This window comes from Zosterops lateralis, assembly GCF_965231275.1.
Source record: "Zosterops lateralis genome assembly, chromosome: 2".
NCBI lineage: Eukaryota > Metazoa > Chordata > Aves > Passeriformes > Zosteropidae > Zosterops > Zosterops lateralis.
This window is the reverse complement of record NC_139763.1, coordinates 80,159,896-80,182,163: the sequence shown is the minus strand read 5'-3', so window position 1 is coordinate 80,182,163 and position 22,268 is coordinate 80,159,896. Positions and strand designations below refer to the sequence as shown.

Here is a 22,268-nt window from a genome sequence, read left to right as displayed (position 1 = left end):
TTCAGTAGTTTGAGCTCACTCATTCAAAGTCAAATAAATCCATCAGGTCAAGAGACAAATACTGTACAGCATTAATTATCCAGAGACATAATGAAAAACGCCTCACAAAATGCCACATCCACAAATTTTAAAAAGCAATTGACCTGTTTAAAAACTACTAAAGAAACTATTACATAAGGAAAGTGAGTGCTGGGGGGGCACATGCACATTTACCTGCAAAATGACAGAAAGGTCAAAGCTCAGTAGTATGAGGCAATGATGCTAAGCCCCAGAAAAACTAGTTTTCTCAGAAAATATGAGGGGGGTCTGCTAGCAGCTGCCGAAGCTGGTAGCAGGAAGGAAGTGAGGTTGCCACAGCTCCATGTCCAGCACACAGTGAGGCTTAGCCCATATTCCTGATGAGCACATGTGTGGGCATACACACCCTAAGACAGGGTTTGAGCCAGGTAAGGGAAGAGGCTAATAAGAAGTGGATCCTGCAAAGTGGGATAATGATTTTTATCATGTCAATGTTCTCCCTTACACTACTGGCTCAGGTGTGGAAACTCCCCTCCAGGGAGGTATTGGGACATTGTTGTGGGTGGGAGCAGAAGCTTGGGACAAATTTTATTAAAGAAGTCCCCCCATTGAGTCACAAGGTGAGAAAGGACTCCCTTGCTTTCTGAACTCCTTCTCAGAGAGAGGAGCCCAGGCACAACTGGATTCAGTCCTAGTTTAGTGAGAAGGCAAGAGAGACTGCACTGGTCAGGCACAGGGCATGGACAGACTGACACCTGTATTGACCATTCCCAGCTCACAGTGGATTGACTGAACCGTTTTATCTCTACATTCACAGGAACATAAAATTCCATTTTTCCCAGTACACTTTGATTCATCTCTCCTCCCACTTTTGGTTGCTACTCCAAATTTCCATTACAAGTCCTGTACGTACCCAAAATACACTTCCCATATGTCCTACAGGGCTCCCCTGCCCCTTTAAACAGTAACACTCTCAATTTATCTCTCAGGGATCCTTAGAGATGCTCCCCAGTCAACCTTCTTTGGTGATTTTTCTCACCTGGACCATGGACTGATTGCTGTGCTGTGAAAACCCAAGAAGAAGCCAGGTTGGGGCTCCATTTCTGTGATGAGGATATTTTGGTTCTCCCACTCCTTTGTGTTGACAGAGACTGGTCTTTAGCCACAACTCTGGCCCCTGTTCTCTTTCCTTGCTATGCTACAAGACAAGCTCCTAATCATTTGGTGCAACCTGTGAAACTTGCTCCTTTGAAATTAACCCTTATCCTGTAAGAACAGAAAACAAGGTGAATTATTTCAAGTGGGTTTCATCCACTCAGAGTTGTGCCTCTGTGCTCTTTTGTGTCTGTGGAGATGAATGCTTTGCCATATAACCCTGAAGATTCTTTTTCTGTAATTTGAGAGGCAGCTCGTTTTGCATGTAGAGAAACTTTTGCTGAACTCAAACTGAATGTCTACTTAGATGGTGCTTTCTACATCCCAGCTACTGTCTGCTTGAAGTGAATCTATGGAACTGTAAATTGAGATAAATTCTTAATTGTTAATAAAAGCATTTTAGGAAAAAATAAATTACACCAAGAGTAAACAAATTACTGCTATCAGATACTACTCATCCAAGCATTCTAGAACTTGGAGATGAAACCACTGTGTTTCAAACTAAGTAGAAACTAATATTTAGATATTTATTTAGACCAGTCTCAGTACATATGTCCAGCGCTGTAGTCAACTCACAGACCTACATTACACTAATCAGAACCATGTGGGAGTCTAGAGGGTAACTCACCTAACTGTGGGCAAGATTCAGACTTCTTGTGTCACGTTAAGATGGTCCAGGATGACCAAAACATCTGTAGATAACACACAGAACCATGGAGACGGTTCTCCTCCCTTCCTGAAATCCCACCAAGATGTTGCAGTGGTTTCTCCCATGGACAGCATATGAAAAATGAACTTCAACAGATGTTAGCTCTATTCCTTGTTTTCTACTGAAGAATATTTTGACACTTGAGAAATCTGTAAGCATAATACTGATTAATCCATACAGAATCAAATAAATTAAAGCAGAAGAACAGGAGGTCTGACAAGGCTCATAACAAATTCCAGCAATTATAGAATGGTAGTGAGTGATGTATATAGCTTCTCTAGTCCTTCATCTGGAAACATTTTAATACAGAATTAATAAAATAATCACTTTTCCATTATGTCCCTCTTACCTTGATGAACTGAGATGAACCGAGATGAACCGAGTGGAATCTCTCAGGTTGTCCATTAACTAATCTCATTTGTCACTTCTAGTCAAGAGTTTTCCAAGTTAACACTTTCCCTTCTCTGTCAACATGTTGAGAAAGCAATCCATCCTTATAGATAAGGACAAGTCCAGAGCAAATATGTAGAGGCTTGTCCAATTTTAAAATGTCTCGATTCTTCTTTGTGGTTTTCTACATAAGAACTGGAATTTCAGTAGGAACATCTGCATCTCTTTTTACATCTATAAATTAACTTATTTACTATAGCATCTCTAAAAAGATGCAGAAGCTTAACTTTAACTGCGCCCTCATGAAAATCCTTGGAGTGGAGGTGTGATTTTTCAGAAGCAGCCGTGCAACTTTAAAATGAGATTTATTATCAATGAAAAATGAGCCCTGGAGCTTGCCTGTGAGTCTCATGTCAGTACCATTGCTTGGACAACTTCAAAGGAAAGTTCTGCATTAGGACAGTTACTTCTTCTAGTGATGCAGTAGTGGTCACAGGCAGGATAATTACTGCAGGGTAATTTTATTGATACAGAAGACTAAAGTTTTACAGAACATCAGGCAAACCCATCCTCTTATTTGCCCAGTACTTGAGGATGAACAGTTACAGACAAGAAAATTACCCAGTTACCTGTAGTGCACCTAATGATTAAATTACATTAAAACTGTTAACAATATTATATTGTAAAATATAAGTTCATGTACAGTATATAAATACAATAGCTTTCTGCTCCTTGTCAGGAACATAAGCTAATCACACATTTTGCAGTTTAATTTAGCTTGTGCTAAAGTACATTTCCATCTTAAATATATACATTAAGGTAAACCATACCTATGAAATCTCTCAGTTTCACTCCCTGCCTCTTAACTTGCAACTAATATTACAGCACTTTAAAAGCTGAATGAAGACTCTTATTCATAAGAGGTTTCTGTCAGAATTTCCTTTTAAATCTTTGGCAATGCTTCACAGGACACTCTCATTAGTCAGATTTAGTTTTTTACCACATGACATTTTAATCTTACCCAAAGCATGACACTGATTCCTGACTCTTTCTGTCTGAAAGAGCAGGCCACGCAAATGTGCTGTATGAGTGTTAAAATTATAAAAATCCTACACTGTAGGAGAAAATTGACATTGTGCAAAATACATTAATAAACATTTTAAAAGATTCAAAAGATACAACATTGTTAGACTTGGCGACACTGGCCAACTGCATAAAAACACTACTTCATACCTGGTCAGTTAGTGGCCACTCACTGCTCTGGAAACCTGTGCCTTGACAGGTTGCATTGCAGTAAGACAGAGCAGGAAGATGTGCATGGCTTTGTATTTGGGCCAGCCTTTCCAAGGTCTGATGGCTAAGATTATAATCTTCAAACCTATCAAGCTTCTGAACAAGTTATCTGACTTTCACAAGGATACGTTACATTCACTGGATACCAGGGCCACCTCTGTAGGCTGTAGGTACCCAGCTCAGCAAATATTCATTGATAAAACCGTGGCAGGATTCACCTGCACCTGACAAAATCACCACCAAACTCTGAACTCGACAAGTCCTTCTGCACCCTGGTAGAAGCACCTTCTCAGAGCTGCTCACCAGGACACAACTGAAGCAGAACAGATATGAATGGACTTCAAAGTCCTTTATTCTCCCAATACACAAGTAGAAAGATGAAAAACCAAGAGGAAAAGTAACTTGCATTTAAATCCTCTCAGTCCTACTAAAGATGGATGTTTCTTGCAGAGGTATTTTATGTCAAGTAAAATATGCTGCACAGAAATATATTCTACTGGTGTGTAGTGTATGGGTTAGGTAAACAACAGATTGACTATGAAGCAGATGGAAACACGGAGATTTAGTGTCTTTTGAAACAGCTTAAAGACTAAGAAACCATCAAGATGAAAAGCTGAAGTCACCTTTTTCTTCCCTGCTAACTACCTGTGTTTGTTCCACTGTGGCACTTTCCATAAGAAAGGTTGATTCTGTGGTATCACACAGGCAGAGACTCATCCCTTCCAAGTGTCTGCCAAGTATTTAACTTTGTCCATGCTAAAATCAAAATTAGAGCATTACTCAGAACTATTGCTTGAACAAATACATGCAGTTTAAACTACATGCTGTAACAAATCCCTATCAGAAATGCCCTCATCAACATGGAGATAAAAGTGCTCATTACAGTCACCAGATGGTAGATGACATTGGAAATATTCTTAAGAGAAAATATAAATATAGATATATTTAGCAGTATATTACTCTAGCACTGTAATGCCAAATGGTGGATTTCCAAATGGTAGATTTCTGAGGAATATACTGAAGGCAGGCAAAATGTTACATATATTTCTATCTTAATTTGTATGACTACAGTGGAGAAGTTTTGGCATAACATATTTCTTGAGGGAATGTTATGATTAAAAATTTCCCTTAGAAAAATTTGTTTCTTCATAACAGGAATGAGTATGATAAATGGTTATGTTATTGCACAAACTATAGGATTTTTGGTAAAGACCAAAAATAGTGCTTCAACATTTGGAGTGAAAGTCATCTATGAAGTGTGAGACAGAAAGTCAAATATGAACTCTGAAAATCAGGATTGTACACGGGAACTCAGCATGCAGGCTTGATAAACAAAACTAATTTCTACCCAGATATCAACCTATGAACTTAGTAATTTTTTTCTTCCAAAATAGACAAAAGAAGCAAAAATACATAAAGGGCATGTTAGGTACTATTAAGGCAGAACATAAGAATGCAAAAATAATTATTATATATTCCAATAGAAATATAGATATGTAGTCTACAGACTTATAGCTGCAAATAATAAAAAATACAGTATTTCATACTTCTGTATAGTTGAAATCAAGGATAAAGAAAATGTGTAAAAAATGGGTCAGGGTAACAGTTACCAAAATGTACAAAAATAAACTGCTTATCACGTGTGATGTTGAATGTTTTTGCATGAAAGTAATATTGCTTTGATAAACAAAACAAAATCTTCTAACTCTTCATTCAAAGTCTAGAAGAGATATATAATTACTTTCTAAAAAAATAATGTATTTTCACATGTATATCCTACATCTCTTACAAACTGTATCTCTTTACACAGTACCAGTAGTTGAAAGCAGGTCCTGAGTCAAGAATTTCTTGTTAAGGAACAAAATAGTTCACAGTGCCTGGTTAATTACTTTAACCCAACCACCAAGTCTGTAGCATTTAAATCTGCAGGAAAGTTCCCTGTTGCATTAGCAAGAACTGTGGATGCAGGATAAATTATTTCTTCAACTGTCACATATGTTCCTGTTAAAAATCCAACAAATCCAACAACAGCTATAAAAACATCTTTAAATATTGTCCATAAACTTAGGTTTTCCTTGTAGAAAGTGAGGATTTCAACCAGAGGTGGCAGAATCAGTCCCAGCGTGCTGCTGCTGACGGCTCCGACGAAAGAAATTACCAGGTCTAGGCGAGGGATCAGAACTGCTACAGCACCTAAAGCCCAACAGGAGAAACAGTGGCTTCAGATTCAACATCTTCATGAGAAACAAAACTGCAACAAGCACATCATCAAGCAGTTCAGTCTTTTCACAAAGCTCCATCATTCAGTATTTCTCCAGCTCCATGTGGTGTGCACTATACAGATGAATGCACATATTTGTCAGTAACCCACATCTTCGTGCTCATCTGAGAGACCCAGTTTCAATTCTGAATTTCTGCATGAGCTGGCAGAGCCATCAAGTTAAAGTATTCTTGTACTTACAGGGTAAATAGATTTGGCCTGCAAATCATAGAGAAATGAAAGATATGAAATTGCAAGGAAATGCTTTACTTTTTTGGTTGTCAATAGATTTCCAGGATGAAAGAATAAAAGCTGAGGAAGAGTAGCAGGGGGTGTTGCATGCTGCCCAGGAGACAGTGGGCAAAAATATATTATTGTCTATTAATTTGTATAACTAATCTAAAAATCACATAAAATTATTCAAAATTAACAAAGCCTGTTGATGGCTTGGCAGTCACACAGTCATTTAAGTGACTTTTACCTACAAACTTGAAAAATCTCGATTTGTACAATTGCATTCAGATTGTAAAATGTTGCTGTAATAGTTGCCTAGTTAACTCAATAAGAACTCAGCCCTGCCAAGAGGAGTCTGAACACAAGGCCCACTAAGCCTTTTAAGCTTGGCCAGTCTCACCGCCCAGAACTACAACAGTTATAGAAAAAGAATCCATCATGTTGGACCAGAAACACTTCTGGTTTTATTTAACCACTTTGGCTGGCAAGATCTCCTAGTATCAATTCAAATACACCAGTTGTTGTGTCATATTTTCAGTCCTGGATTAGAAAACAGCTTTCAAAAATCTCTATATGACCCCTGTATGTGGTGGAAACGTCTTTTTTTTTTCCCCCTTCCATGAATATATTGCCTTTAAACTATCAGACATTAGTGTAAACATCCATAGCATCAACCTGTTTGCACCCTTCCACCACATCTCATCAAGACAAAGAAGCAATCATAAAGAAAGGGGAAGGGAAAAGAGGTGTAAAAACCATCAGCAGACACAAAAAATGCCATGTAATATGTTTTTGTTCTTCCATAACTCCTTTCTTCACTCTGAAGCTAAAATAAAAACGTTTGGCTTTTAGAGCAACTTCACTGTCTAAATGTTATCTAGACAGTGTTTATGGAACAAGCAGGAAGGAGATCTCCACATAACATTTGAGGATGAAAACCAAAAGGTGTGTATTAGCTTTATAATGTATAACTACAAAGTTGTGCTTTCTATTTGCAGAGTGTCTTTGCTGTGGGCTGAATGGCACCAGCTGCATCAAATTCTGACACACTGTGATTATGAAAAGCAGCATACTCAAATGATGTTCCTGTTGATGTTCTCCATTGAGAATAACTTGGGGAAAACTGCATTGGAAAATACACTCAAATTCATTTAAGGAACACAACAGTTGTCCACTGCTACCTGGCAACTGTTTGCTACACATCTTAATGGAACTGGTAACTATAGAGTTCTCACATAAAGGAGCTAATACTAAAAGGTATAAACCTGCAGAGGGATAGACAGGATTCTCTACCCCATCCTATCTGATAGTAATATATCATGCACAGATCTGCCAAAAAGAAAACAATTAATTTGTTCCTGCTTCAGATGACTATAGTTTATTAACATTTTGGGATTCTACAGAGATACGAGAGGCACTGTTTGACCAAAGGAAGACTAGGCAGAGACAGAAGTGGAAACCTTAGAAACATCCTGGCATTCAAAAATATGTAAGACAAGTTTTCTTATCCTACTGTTAGGATGGACCTACTCAATGCCAAACAGTTTCTTCCGTTACATGATGTGATATTTGAAGACTGAAAATGTCACATGTTTATGCATCATCCAGGACAATGCTGAATGACACGAGAAAGGAATTATGCCAAAGTTAATAAAAGTCACCAAATACCCACCACTGTAACTTTTTCAAGCCATAAGAGTAGACACCATAAATGTACAAACAATACAAGATGAGCACTCAAACCAGATTGGCAAGTATGATACTTACACAGCAATACAGAGTCCAAAAGTAATTGAAAAGTGCAGCTGAAGTGTATTTGCAATGTCTGGTAAAATTCTCAGCTAATGACTATGTTGAATGTGTTGTTCTGAAGTAAAAGAGAGGGCTGCACACTTATTATCTTGCCAATTTAATAGATGTAGTGGGTGTATTCATTAAATATAGATTTTCAACTTCTGCAATAGACCTTTCAGTTCCACATGTGTCCAGAGTTTAGAAGGCACTCATTAATTTTTAGTTTGTAGTTTTGACTCAAACACTCTGCTTTATTAAAATAATGAGACTATGTTTCATATTTTTTAATTGGAAAAAAAATCCAACTGTAGTTTGTAATTGCTTCAAGTTACAGAAAAACAAAATGCTGTATGTTGATTTGAATCTCATCAAACGTTTGTCTGACTCATGCAAATTTGTATGAATCTGGATATTGCTGTGGGAGGAGGTTTGGAGAAGTATTTCAAGGTTTTAATTAGTGTCTTATTTATTCCCTAACAAGCCAAGAGAAATACAATGCATGTTTATTACCTACCAAAGAATGCATTCAAGAGTTAAGAAAGGGCTCCTTTTTCCAGAAGCAAACAAGGGACATTCCTGCAAGTAGGGAGCCTGATTTTCCAAGCCATTTGTAGGATTCAAAAATACAATACAAGAAGAAATTCTGATCCTTTATCAGCAGTCATGAAACCTGGTTTGGGAGCTCTGGGAATCTCAGCTGAATAAGTAAGTTCTGTATTAATAATAAGTCACTTTTTTTTGGTCAACAGTTAAATTGTCTTCAGGCTTGAATAAAAGAGTGGGGGCCATATGACCAAAGCATTCTGCAGAGATAACAAGAGATAGCATCATATTACTTCCACCTTAAACTCTGCAGTCTAATCTCAAAAACTACAACACATGGTTTCTCCAGCCTCTCTCAGCTGTGTAGACTCACATTTGTGTCATCTGAGACTTTTTGAGGGGAGGAATGCTATAGTACAACGGTTAGATTTTCTTAAGGGACATAACACCCCAGTGGGAAGATACCCTTAATTTTATTCTCTCTTTCTTTTGTACTGCTTCTTCTTTTACGACTTTTTCTCCTTGTTACAGAATCAGCATATTACTCGCCAAACTTGCTTGTTGGGGGGTAATTCCAGTGAGATTGCTGGGGAAAAGCCAAGTTTTGCCATTTCCACCCAACCTAAATGCGTTATACCTGCTGATAAAGTCAAATAGGTGATTACCATAGTCCAATACTTTCTCCAGTAATCAAATATTGAGCTACCTTATTTCCATCAGAAAGTAATGCATATGCCACACTAAATCCTTGAGCAAGATGGGTACAACTGTAGTTAGGATCTATGGATCTAAGTAAATATTGACTATAACTTTGGTCCTGTCCATAGATAGGTTTAAAGGCAAAGCATATTATGACTTGATCAGGATACTTTAACCACAGAGCTCACTTTAAAAGCCTTTTTTTCCATATTTCCACCAGGACTTAATTAATTTATAAGCATCTTTAGGAAGCCAGAAAACAATTTTGAAATTTAAAATGCTAATACATAATGATAATTTCTGCTACATTTTCCTTTTGCTCAATAATAAAGCTGCTTAATATTGCTTAACTAAAATCACTAAAAGAAATTATTTTTCTGATACTGCCAGATTTTAGATTTTATCTAGATATTCAAACATAAATCTGACAAAAAAAAAAAAAAAAACAAAAAAAAAACAAAAAAAAAAAAAAACACCCACAAACAAAACAAACCCAAAAAAAAAAACAGGTCAGTGGTATTCAAACATTGCATCTGAAAAGAAGTAGTACATACATTACCAGATCAGTAGTATGGCCCAAGAAAATTGTCCGAACATCAGGTTTTATAAATAGGCACAGTCAAAGACTGAGGGCTCCTTAAGTACCAAAAAATATTGGATATTTCTAGGGAGTGGTAACTTCACAGAGTTGAAAAGCAAAACAACTGTTCAAGTGACATAGAACCAGTTCTCTTCAAAGGCAGTGACAGTGCTGAGGAGGCCACTGTCCTGCAGGAAACCAGCACATCCCAAACTTTCTATTTGTACCACTTTTCCAGGACCAGATGGCAGACTACAACATTGATGTATTAAAGATGGGTGTCTGACATCCATATGACTTTCTAAAAACACTAAACAAATTTGTATTCTTAGCACATAGATGTCCATGATATCACAAAGAAAGGGTCCCTTCTGGGAGTTAAAAATGCTTAAATTAAATGTTTGGGCAAGAATTCTGCCTGTAGGTAGAAAACAATTCAAAATATCAGCCTGAATCCTCTTTCCCAGTCTAATATTCCAGACTGCACGCTGTGCATCTTTCTTTACTGCTGTAGTGCTTAGACACTCAATCTGGCATTCTCTACTTTCCTTCCCCCCTGCTGCAATGTTTCCTGGATCCCCTTCCTTAATGCAGCACCTCCATATTTTCTTCCAACTCCCGCCTCCTTTTCTGCAACACTCCCCTCCACATTGCCAAAGGTTTTTATTTTCCCTTTATCTCCTGTAAGAATGGAAAAACATTTCTCTGATATGGACTGCCCCAGAAGGCTCAGCCAGTTTGGTTGCAAGGAGCTTACATGTGCAAGCTGGACAACTGGCAAGTCAAGATAACATGATCTTCTCAAGTCCTACATCACAATTAAAACTATTCACCTTTTAAAAATAAATGTCAAAATCTAAAAAAATTTAATGTTTCCATGAAAAGTTGCTCACATAAATTAATAAAAAATAATGCCTTCCCTGGGTGAATGCCTTCCACAGTGGACACCAAACTGTTTTGATACATATGTACAAAGGACTATGAGACCAAGTTGAAACTGTTACCTATCTGCAGATAAACCAATGCAAATAATAATAAGTTAAGAACATTTGTGAATTATTTGCATGATGATGGTTAAAAAAGGATTTTAGTTAAAGATCCTGGTATTATATAACTGCAAAATAGTTTATTTTCTTTTTTGCTAAAAATTATAATTAAATAGGGTTTTAGGTAGTGATTGTCTCAACTGTTGAGACATTAAGACTATAAAATACATATAGAAGATAATTTTGTAAAAAATCTATTTAGATTGTCTTCATGAAAAGTAATTTTCTTAATCCAATTTTCTAAAAAGCACACTTTTCAATATGCTCAGTGTCAAAACCAAAACTAAATGGGAAAAGGAACAAAGCAGAAGACAGATTGCAGTTATACTATGAAGTGACAAATTCTACTTGCACACTGGAGAGAAAAAGAGGGACAGCTTGCACACGGGACAACCGCACACATCATCTAGTTTGGCTTTGTTCCCTTTCCAATGACAAACTCCTTCATCATCATCTTCCTGCAACATCCAGAATGAGACAGAAACATAAAGTACTTCACATTACTTGCCCTCACACTACACCACCACATTTTTGATTGCTTTGTCCTGTGTTAGGAGGAAAGACCAGACTCGCACAGGAGAAGATGGTTTCAATATCCTTATCCTTCACAATGAGAAGTGACACAGGACACTGCCCTGACACAGACCAGGGCCATGTTCAGGGAATGGGCAGATCCATCCCTCCCCCAGAGCCCTCCAGTTTTCTCAAACATGTAAATAAATCCAGTTTCTACAGCACTTTGCATCCAAGATTTCAAAACTGTTATCAAAAGGGTTTTTATTACTTTATTCCTTAAGCAGAAAGACATATGAAGAATGGCATCAGACCAAAGAGCAATTAAAGAGCAGCACTGAGCCCAGTCTTCTTACCAGGCTACTTAAAACATCAGGGCAAAGGACTGGCACATACCACTGGTATGAGACACCAGTTTCAAGGCAGCATTCCCCCTTGCTCCACTAATAAGACCACTCTCCTCAAGCTGTCTCTGCTCTATATAACTCCAAAATTCAGCCAGTGCAGTTAGTTCAGATTTCAGCTTCCACAACCTGCACCCACTTTAAGGCTGTGTGAGCAGGTGTAGCTTTACAGGGACAGGGATGAAGCAGCAGTGACACAGCTATGAGGCAATTCTTCCCCTACTTTCCTCCTTGGGATCACCCAGACTGACTTATCTCTCTAAGCCAAATGTCTAAATGGTAGTTAATGAACTGCTGAGCCTCATCATCCTGTTCTGCCTGCCCCCATCGCATCTTCAGAATTAATGTATTTTTACTAGGCACACCCCTTGGATGGCAACACACCAAGAAAACCAGACTGTGAGAGGCCAAGGAATGTCCTTGTGCTGCAGTACCAAGTGATCTTCATAAAACCAGCAGGCAGACGTGCTTGATGCAGCATATGCCAGATTAGGTGTAAATGTGTTTGACCATTTAGTTAACTACAATCCATGTGGTCAGAAATAGCACCTGTTTTAGGCTGGCAGATCTGAAGCATTTTATGTACTCATTTGTCTCTGCAGGAAATTTATTTGAGATTTGCTGCTGATACTTTATCATACAAATCTTTTCAGACATTCTTCAGTGAAATACTGCAATTAGCTGTTAACATGCATTTCTGGATTCAAGAAATGAATGTAAAGCATATAGCACAACTCAGTAACACTGAGCTCCAAATGGATGATCCTAGACCATAAGAGTGCTGACACTTCCACTGACAGTCAGTCTCTTCCTGATCTACAGACTCACCAGAAATGAGTCCACAATTCAACTTCTGTCCTCTTTGTCTCACTCTCTCAAAATAATCTGTGGCTCTGAGATGAAATTAATGTTTGCTTATCCAAGGACAAGACTGGTTTTGCTAGAGAGAGCAGAGGTGAAGAAAAGAGTCAGGAGCAGTGGTTAAGCCTTGAAGAGCCAGCTATGCTGCTTTCAATGATGCTAAAGAGTTGTATTTTCCAGCATTCATCATCACCACTCCATACTCCCCAGTCTTTCTATTGGATGCACTGCGTATATCAAGCTATCCCACAGGAAAGTAAGCAGGGATACATGGCTGCTACTTTGTTGTCTCATAACAGAAGCAATAATAAATTAAAATAATTTCATGCTAAAATTTTTATATTAAAGTTTGTCTTTTCATTACCCTTGAAAATAAAATTTTTATTATATACCTTTTGATTACTACATAAAGCAAGAAATAATGTGGTGAAGATGAAATTGAACATAGTCAGCTTTATTCTCAAGCTAATATACTTTGCTCCATAAATACATAAATATGAAGGAGAAACATCACCAAAGACACCTTTAGGAATAGTAAAAATTACTTATCTATATCCTTCAGGCTTCTTTTCCCACTTCATAATAAAATTTTACATTTCTTTAATAAAGATAATTGAAGAAACAGAAGATTAAGATGACAAAAAGTATCTGTTATTTTGGAATCCTTTTATAGTAATAGAATACATCAGAGTGCCATAAATTGTAACAATCATGCCAGGTAAATTATCTTCTCTAATCACCATCTAAGGACTAAACAATCTATTAAGTAATAGAATATGTTAGCTCTCCCTCCTCTCAACAAGTATTAAGAAAACAACATAAGGAGATTTTGTTCTGAATAACCTTAAAGAAACTTCAGAGTCTCTGACCCATGTTTTTGGGGAGGGTGGGGATTGTTTATGTGCTACAGATTCCACCAGCACCGGCAGGAACACATTAATTTGCAGAATTTCCAAACAAGAAGTGTACTAGTCCAGTTTGCTTAACAAGAGAATTCATGACAGAGCTCTATACTAAGAAAAACCACAAAGAGATTTAAGTGAGGACATACTGCTAAAGAGAAATTTAGAAACATCACATGGACAAGTCTGTATGGTCTCAGGAAAGGCAAAATTCAACTAAACAGACACATTTAAGGGATGCTACAAGGCAATAAGAAAAGCTTTTACAACCACGGCAATAACAAAAGGCTGAAAAAAAAAAAAAAAAAAAAGTGAGCCTGTTCCTGGGTGGAGTGTGAGGTTTAGTGCCAGCATACCCAGCAAGGCTGAGGTATCCAGTACAATCTTGGCCTCCCAGTCCCTGGTGTCAGTGAAAGACCCCAATAAGAAGAACTTCCATCAGGAGATGAAGACTGAATCAGGGATTATTTGAGACAACTCAACCCATATGGATATACAGAACATGAAGGGTTGCATTCAAGAATGTTGCAGAAAACTGCCCAATGCCCTTCTAACACCACACTGTATTGCCTCTTAAAAGTAATGGAATTTAGAGGAAATCCAAGAGAAATTAAATGTTGTCAAGAAAGGCCAAAAGAATAATACAGGGAAATACAGGCAAGTCATATTTACTTTGGTCCTTGGAAAGATCATGGAGCAAGTCGTCTTGAAGGACATTTCAGGGCACATGAAGGAGAAAAGCTATCTGGGAACAGAAAATTAATGGATTTATGTAGGAGAAATCATGTCTGACCATCCTGATAACCTTCTTTGATACAATGTCTGGATCTATGGATGACAGGAAAGCAGTAGATGCCATTTACCTCAATTTTTGAAAGATCTTTGACACTGTCTGCCACAATATTATTGTGTCTGAATGGAGGGAAAACAGTAAAAAACCTCAATGGACCAAACAATAGTTGTTAATGGGTTGTGCTCTACCTGGAGGCTGGTAAAAATCCTACAGCTAGTAGGGAAAGTAAAAGTTTCCTGTAACTGATAAAAACACAAAATGATCATTTAAGATGACATGAATTATGTTCTTTAAACCTAGAAAATGATAATGCACTCACTCCAACACTAATATCTAAATATGTTCCTGTATCAAAAACTATCAGTGTTGAAAATGAGCCAACATCATATTTAAGTAAATGTTAATTTACATAATCAATTTTTAATCCTGATTCAAGACTGGATTAAATTTTATACTTTAACAGTAATACTTCACAGTACTTTCATGCAAAATGGCTTAAAAATATATTAATTCCTGCTTATTGATAACTTCAGATCACACATCATATTATTTAAGTAACAGCAGTGCTAAGAACTTTACAAGACAAAATGCTTTATTCTACAGAGAAACTATAGCCATTTTCAAATGGGAAGCCACACTGACTTCACACAATGTTAAAACCTTTTCACAAAAATCAAATACATGGATTGTCACGTTGTTTTTAAGTATCTGAATTGGCCTACTTATTTGGGGCTGTGAAAAGCAGAAGTTTTGGGTATGATTAGCAGCTATAGCATATGGCATGTACTCTATTATTACTGACATAGTCATAAATACTTGTGAGCTTGCTGCAACATATCAAAAGTAAATTAAAAAATAATGCCCTTAAAAATATAACAATCACTAACAATCACACTGCAGTGGGATGACCAATGCATTTCCAAAATAATGCTTTGCAACAGCTGGTGTCACAGGCACGGGCTAGTTAAAGCCTGCTGTGGTGATTGATGATACAGAAACAAGAAGCTGCCAAGAGCCTTGGCGTCCTGGGGAGGATCACATGCAGTAGCTGGTTGAGGCTCAGCTCCCTGTGCTGACAGGCTTAGGCAGATTAAGTACTGAATTATAGCCTGCAGTCCAAATCCATCAAAAAATGCAGTCATCTTCAGATGTTTTTAGTCTTAATTTGTTGGTATTTCACCTCACAAAATGAAGTTCAAAGAGAGCAGCATGCTTCATCACACGGGTGAACTCGCCTCCAGCTCAGCACAGGGAAATTCAGGCACAGCACTGTCCTCTCCCAGCATCCTGACTGAGGTTTAAGCCCCAAATACTGGGTTTTCACCTACAAAATTACTTTTCAATTATTTTTTTCTAAATAAGGAACTGGGCTTGTGTTGTGTGAGCAGAAACATTTTTTTTCTGGCTACCCTCAAATGTTCTGCATTCTGTTTTAGAGGTGTTTTTTTTCCCACACAAACTCTACCTTTGGTATTGCTTTTAAGTGGACAGTGAAATGATTATGTGTAAATATGCTTTATAAAGCAGTATGAACTCCTGCAGAATAAAAGGCAATACTAAATATCAAGCAAGATATTACTTTGTTATAGTGCCATTTTTTAACTAGCAGACATTACAGCCACCATACTGACTAATAATGCCAATGAAACAAAATCTTTGAAGAATGTAATACTATCTCCATAATTTGATACAAATACTTGCCTTAATTAAAATTTATTGGAATATTCTTGTGGAAATTATTATGTACATTTGCTGTCTGTGGTCCTCATATCACTAAAAAATGATTTGCAATTAGTTGTAAACTAGTTTAAAAAAGTTACTTGTAAACTAACAAAGAAAATAGGTAAATTCCAGTATGTTTCAAATTCATCAAACCCCGAACTTTTTACTGTCCAAAAAATTCCTCCAATGATTTCATTGTTAGCTCTGGATCACACTGTTATTTATAAAGTAGTATTCAAATCTAGACTAGTTTTGTAAAACAAAATATAGGAAAACAAAAACAAAGTATAGGAAAGATCTTACATTATTTTGGTGTTCCCAAAACACTGATCTGAATATTGGAGCACTGTTTTGTTCTCAACCTAAATGGAGGGAGCACTTTATTCCTTGCCAAGAGCTTTGTAAATATTGATTTAAGGATGTGATTATAATCATGGAGTTAGAATATTGATCTACCCATTGTCAGTGTAAGAATCAATTTAGAAAACAAGTGAAACACAAAATTGCCACAATTTTTTTTCAATTAGAAGAGATAATACTACTGTTTATAAATTAGATGAGCAAGAATTTAATTAGTTTCCCTCTGGGGAAAAAAGTCATGAAAGAAACAAGAAAAGGGAACAATGAAAATACTCACAGGAGAACAGTATCATCAAATGGTATTAGAATGGACTAGGAGGATTTCCAACATAAATTAAGGGACAAAAAACTATAGTAGATCTGGATTTAAGTAAAAGGAGGCCTATGATAAGGTAGATCAGTATTGACTGTTGGCTTCTGGGCATAAACAAAAACTGATGGTTGGATCATCCTGAATGCAAACATCAAGTCAAAGAAAGAAAACCTATTTTGTAGGTTAGGCACAGCTGAACACCATGAAGAATTCGAAGAACTGTTAACATGGTCAGACAACACACCAGGCCAAAATTTTGCTCTCAGTGTCACCAACAAATATCCATTCCTTGGTGGAAATGCTCTCTTATTTGTTTTAATCAAAGTTTAGTGTTTTACCCCATGGATGAAAATACTCAGTATGTTTACTGGCTAATGATACATAATTAGCAAAATAATTTTTTGCTAATTATAATTTTTTGCTAATATTTGCTAATGAACGGTTTAATTTTATAAAATATGGTTATGTACTTTGCATGCATTATATAATATTGATTACAGTTCATTATAAAAATAATACTTCAGATACTGCATGAAAAACCAAAATGTGTAGGAAGAAATTCTGTATTTACCAGCACAAAATGTCAACAGATTAGGAACAGGTGTATGAGAATCTTTCCCAAAGACCTTGAAGGATTTATTACAAATGAAATGAAGGACAGTTTTTGTGCTAAGGAACATTTTGATTTTATCCCTCCCTTTTGTTATCACAAGGTATTTCATACACTGTCAAGTATGGACACATTTTTGGATGAGACAAATCACTCAATAATTACAGTGTAAAAAAGCAAGTCCTTCAATGGGGAGAACGAGAAAATGACAAGATTTTATTCATCCCTCCTTCTCATGGCATGACTTTAACAAGTATATCCACACAAGCAGGTCAAACAGCCACTTTTAAGCATCTTCCTCCTTGGAGTGAGTTGCAATATTTCAGTAAGCCAGGAAAAGGAAAAACATGAAAAAACCCCAAGCTAAAGCAATAATGCCAAAACTGTAACACCACAAGGATTTAATTAATTAAAATACACTATAGGTTTTTCCCTATTTTTGCTCTAACACTTTAAAGCTGCCTTTATTATGACAAGCAATCTTTGAAGACCTAACTCTGCAGTCTGCTGCAATCATTATAATCAATCCACAGAGGACTTAATTCTCATACAATTCCATCAGCGTCTCAAGACTAAGAGTCTTGGTGCTTATTTCACATGGTAAAGGTGGATGAAACAAATGTAAAAAATTTGCTAATTTTTACCAAATGCAGTTCAGAAAGCACAAGCTGCTACCACTCAGCAACCTCTCCCTAGTCCTTTAAAAACAAGGCAGAAATTTGAAAGCCTTTGTGAGGATCAGCTTATCAAGCCACAAATCATGAGTAACACTCAGACATCATTAATATTCTAGCTTTTATGCTTATTTGAAGCACTAGCAAAGAAAATGCCTGGAGTGACTAATCCCAGCTATGAAGTAATTTTTTAAAAGACAATTGAAAGCAAAGCAATGCTTCATTCTTATTGAAAAGAAAAAGAAGCACTAGGATGCAGGTACATAAACCAACACAAAAGTTATACTTTGATGACCCTGAGTATTTCATTTATTTCTGTTTTCAATATATAGTGAATACCTCTCAAACATTTTCAAGGAATACTTTTGCTACCTTGGAATTTTCAAACCACTTACTTGCAACCTGCTTATCATTTGTGGTATCTTGAAAGAATTCTGTACATTTGACTCTCTGCACAGCAATCTATCTATGCTTGAGGAAAAATGCTATTTCCTCATCAATAAATCAGAAAAGTATTTTGAGAATAAGTTGCAACCCAACTTAGCAGCAGTGGGCCTCATTTTAGGAGACTGACAATCAATTTTTGATTTTTTTTTCTCAGTATACATTAAATATGATATTCAGCTATTCAAATTTTAAATGCTTTCTCATGCTAATCTAGAAATGCAAATGTGTAAGATCAGTTTTGACACATTTTTACATGATCTCATATCTATTGTGTGATGCTGACTGCACTTCCCCTGCCTCCCCTGAGGCAGAGCTTGCTCTGAGAAAGCAGAGCTTGCTTTTCACCAAGTAGTGCTGCTACAAAATGAAATGAGACTTTCTGTCACTCTTAAATTTGCAAAAATTCCTACCTAAATGCCCCCTGTCAGTTGAGTGATCTCCAGACTGCCACAAACATAGCACACAGAAGTATGTGTCAGTTCTCCAGTGAATTCTTCACATGGACAGAGTCCATAGCAGGGAATTCACTGGACCACAGTTTGTCACTAGAGCCAATATCTTGCTGGTCTATTTATAGGCCTTTAAAATAACTACCTCCAGAAAATCAAAACCAAATTTCTGCAACAGTAAACGTAAAATGTACCTAGTGATGTTCAGCTGAATTATTTCCTTCTTGCTCAGTAGTCAAATCCTTCCATGTGCTGCATTTGTGGCTAAAACATGAAAGCATGCACATCATTGCTGTAAACACTTCCCCAATAAGTTAGTTGAACTAGTTAAACTATTTTCTTCCACCAGCATATTGAGAAGATAGCATATCTAAAGAGAAATTAAATCCCATAGGCCACAGCTGAGACAGGCTTCTTTTTTCATCTTGTTTCCTAGTTTGAGTTAGAAAGTCATACTCCAAGGGAGAAATGGCTTCTGTGTCTAAGTTGCAAAGACTGGTGACAATCTGACTGGTAACAATATCTCTTAGCATTTTGCTCCATATTTTACGTACACTCCTGAAGGGAATTTGACAATAATTTTCAGCTTTTTTTCTCACAGAATTACCTAGCTTGCCAGTCATATTCACTCCCTTGCTCAGTAGAATGTTTGATAGATCTTAATTATAGTATGCATTTGAAAATTATGTGGAATTGTATCTAAATGACTTTCAAAAGTATTTTAAGTAAGATCATAAGCCTCCCCATTAAGTATTCAGACATCACTGTCAAATAGTCAGAGGAATATCATTGAGCAAATAGTGCCTTAGCTGATTTTGCTCAATGGTTTTTTATCTGATTTTCCCCAAAGCTGCACCACTCCCTAACTAAAATGTTTACTGAGCTGGCTCCTCTGGAGAGGACAGTGTTCAGCATCTCCCAACTTACTAATTTGCCTGCTTATCTTTACTGGCAACATAAATATTCTGTCTGCAAAGAGCAAGATCAATAAAGGGATCAAATGGCTATCCCACTCTTCTTTTAAGCCACAGCTACAGGGAAGACCATTTGACCAAACATTCACATCACTCTGGGCTGATTGATGGCACTGAAAATACAGGTAGAACTTTATAAGAAAGGGAAAACAATTTGAGCTAAACAACAAAATTAGGCAGACACAACCATGGGGCAGAGTAAAGATTACAAGATACAACAGCCTGAGGCAGAGTTCTAATGCCAAAAATTCCAAAGATTTTATTGAGTAAATTCTTCAGACTTCATTTTCTGCTATACAGCAAAATATAGAGAAATAAATATAAACTTCAGAAATGTATGTTTTCTTTAATGAGATGGCTCACATAAGTAGACTTCTGTATTCAGTGCTGCAAACCAGAGAAGTCATCCCCTGGGTAATGGACCCATTTGTTCTTTTGCTGTATAGTGGCTTCCACAAAAAGACAGGCACATTTTGTGAAAATCTGTTTTGAGTTACAGAATCACAAAATATGTCAAGTTGGAAAGAAACCATATGGATCATCGAGTCTCAACTCCCTGCTCTGCACAGAAGCCATCTAATCTGGTTTTCAAATGTTAGGGAGACTTCATTTCCCTAAGCCATGAGACACTGTCCGCACAACACTTTCAGAAGTTTGTTTTCTCTTTGCTGACTCACCCCTGCCCTGAAAGTAGTTAAGTTGCATTTTTATGTTACTAATTCACTGTTGCTTAGAGTTTATCCTGGGCTGTGTAGGCTAGGATTAAGCTAGAAAAGCAAGAGATCAGGAAGAGTAAATGATTTTTAAAGAATTTCTGAAGTGCAAGCTGTAACCTACCGCTCAAAGGACAATGGAATACCAATACACTGAGAATTAGTGACAATGCAAACTCAAACCCAGCCTACAGGAGGACTTTGGCATCATGAAAGCAATCACTTCAGCAGGCTGCTCCACTAAGAGATAACTAAGTTGTAAAAGACCACTATATAAATTATACTACAACTGTGATAGTTTTATCTTTAGAACACAGTACTTCTATTCTTTTGTTGGTTTTACCTCTGTTGTTATGGTCATTTTATACTTATTCATGCTAATTTAATTTGCTTCAAAACCTCTTCATCAGAAAATTGAAGTTTTTTCATCTTTAATTTCCATACCAAAATCAGTTCAGCACAACTTTTTCCTGAGCTATGTCCTTTAGCTCTACTAAACACCACAAAAAGGTTTTGTCCCAGAATAGCTTTAATCTTTGCTACAGTATTTAAGATGTTTTCTTCAATTGATGACAATGTTGACAAAGCAATTGAACATATACTCAGGAAGTCCACAGATGAAACCAAGCTGAGTGGTACAGCTGACACTCCTGAAGGATGGGATGCCACCCAGAGGGACCTGGACAAGCTCAAGAAATGGGCCCATGGGAACCCCATGAGGTTTAACAAGATCAGGTGCCAGGTGCTGCACCTGGGCTGGAGCAAGGCCTGATACCAGCACAGTGTGGGGGATGAACAGATCAGAGCAGCCCTGCCCAGAAGGACTTGGGGGTGCTGGTGGGTGAGAGGCAGGACAGGACCCAGCCATGGGCACTCACAGCCCAGGGAGCCAAACGTGTCCTGGACTCCATCCAAAGCAGTGTGGGCAGCAGGGCAAGGAGGGGATTCTGTCCCTCTGCTCTGCTCTGGAGAGACCCCACCTGCAGTGCTGTGTCCAGTGCTGGGATCCCCAAGAAAAGAAGGACATGGGTCTAGTTGATTAAGTCCAAGGGAGGGCCACAAAGTTGCTCAGGATGGAACAGCTCTCCTACGAGGAAAGGCCGAGACACTGGTGAGAGAGTTGGGGTTGCTCAGCCTGGAAAAGAGAAGGCTCTGAGATCTTCTAGCACCTTCCAACACCTAAAAGGGGCTTACAAAAGAGCTGGAGAGGGACTTTTCACAATGGCATGTAGTTGCCATAGACAGAACAAAGAGTAATGATTTTAAATGGAATGATGGTGGGTTTATATTAGATACTAAGAATAAATTCCTTAATGTGAGGGTGGTGAGACACTGGCACACATTGCCCAGAGAAGTTGTGGACGTTCCAACCCTGGAAGTGTTCGAAGCCAGGCTGGATGGGGGTTTAAGCAATCTCTTCTAGTGGAAGGTGTCCCTGTCCATGCCAGGGGGATGGAACTAGATGGTCCTTAAGGTCCCTTCCAACCCAAACCATTCTATGATGCAAGTGCGTGTATGCAGATGGAGGCCATCAGGAGCACTGGATCATGTAGTCCTACTGCAGTTTAAATGGCTCTCTGAGAGAAACATAGCTCACTTTTTGATCACAACAGACACCACTGTCATTACTGGCAGGTTTGTCACTTTCAATTCAATGTACTGAGTGTCAAACAGTTATAAAGCTGCATCAGGATGAGTGGTTGAAAACAGCGCATCAACTGATTCAGCTGTTGCCACACTAACGCTCTTCTGAAAACCCTGAATTAGCTACATTAAAAAAAATGGAGATGGAAAGAGGTGAAACAAAAGGAA

The 22,268-nt window shown here is 37.5% G+C and overlaps 1 protein-coding gene across 2 annotated transcripts in view; it reads right to left on the bottom strand.

The window, feature by feature from the left end:
* Positions 1 to 2,826: 2,826 nt before the first annotated feature.
* SLC36A4 (solute carrier family 36 member 4) overlaps positions 2,827 to 22,268 on the bottom strand; it is an 85,025-nt gene continuing 65,583 nt past the window's right edge. For both annotated transcript variants that reach the window (XM_083855949.1, XM_083855950.1), the window contains one exon: positions 2,827 to 5,758. In XM_083855949.1, coding sequence (XP_083712075.1) covers positions 5,451 to 5,758 — 308 coding nt within the window. In that variant the 3' untranslated portion in view covers positions 2,827 to 5,450. The remainder of the gene's footprint in view (positions 5,759 to 22,268) is intronic.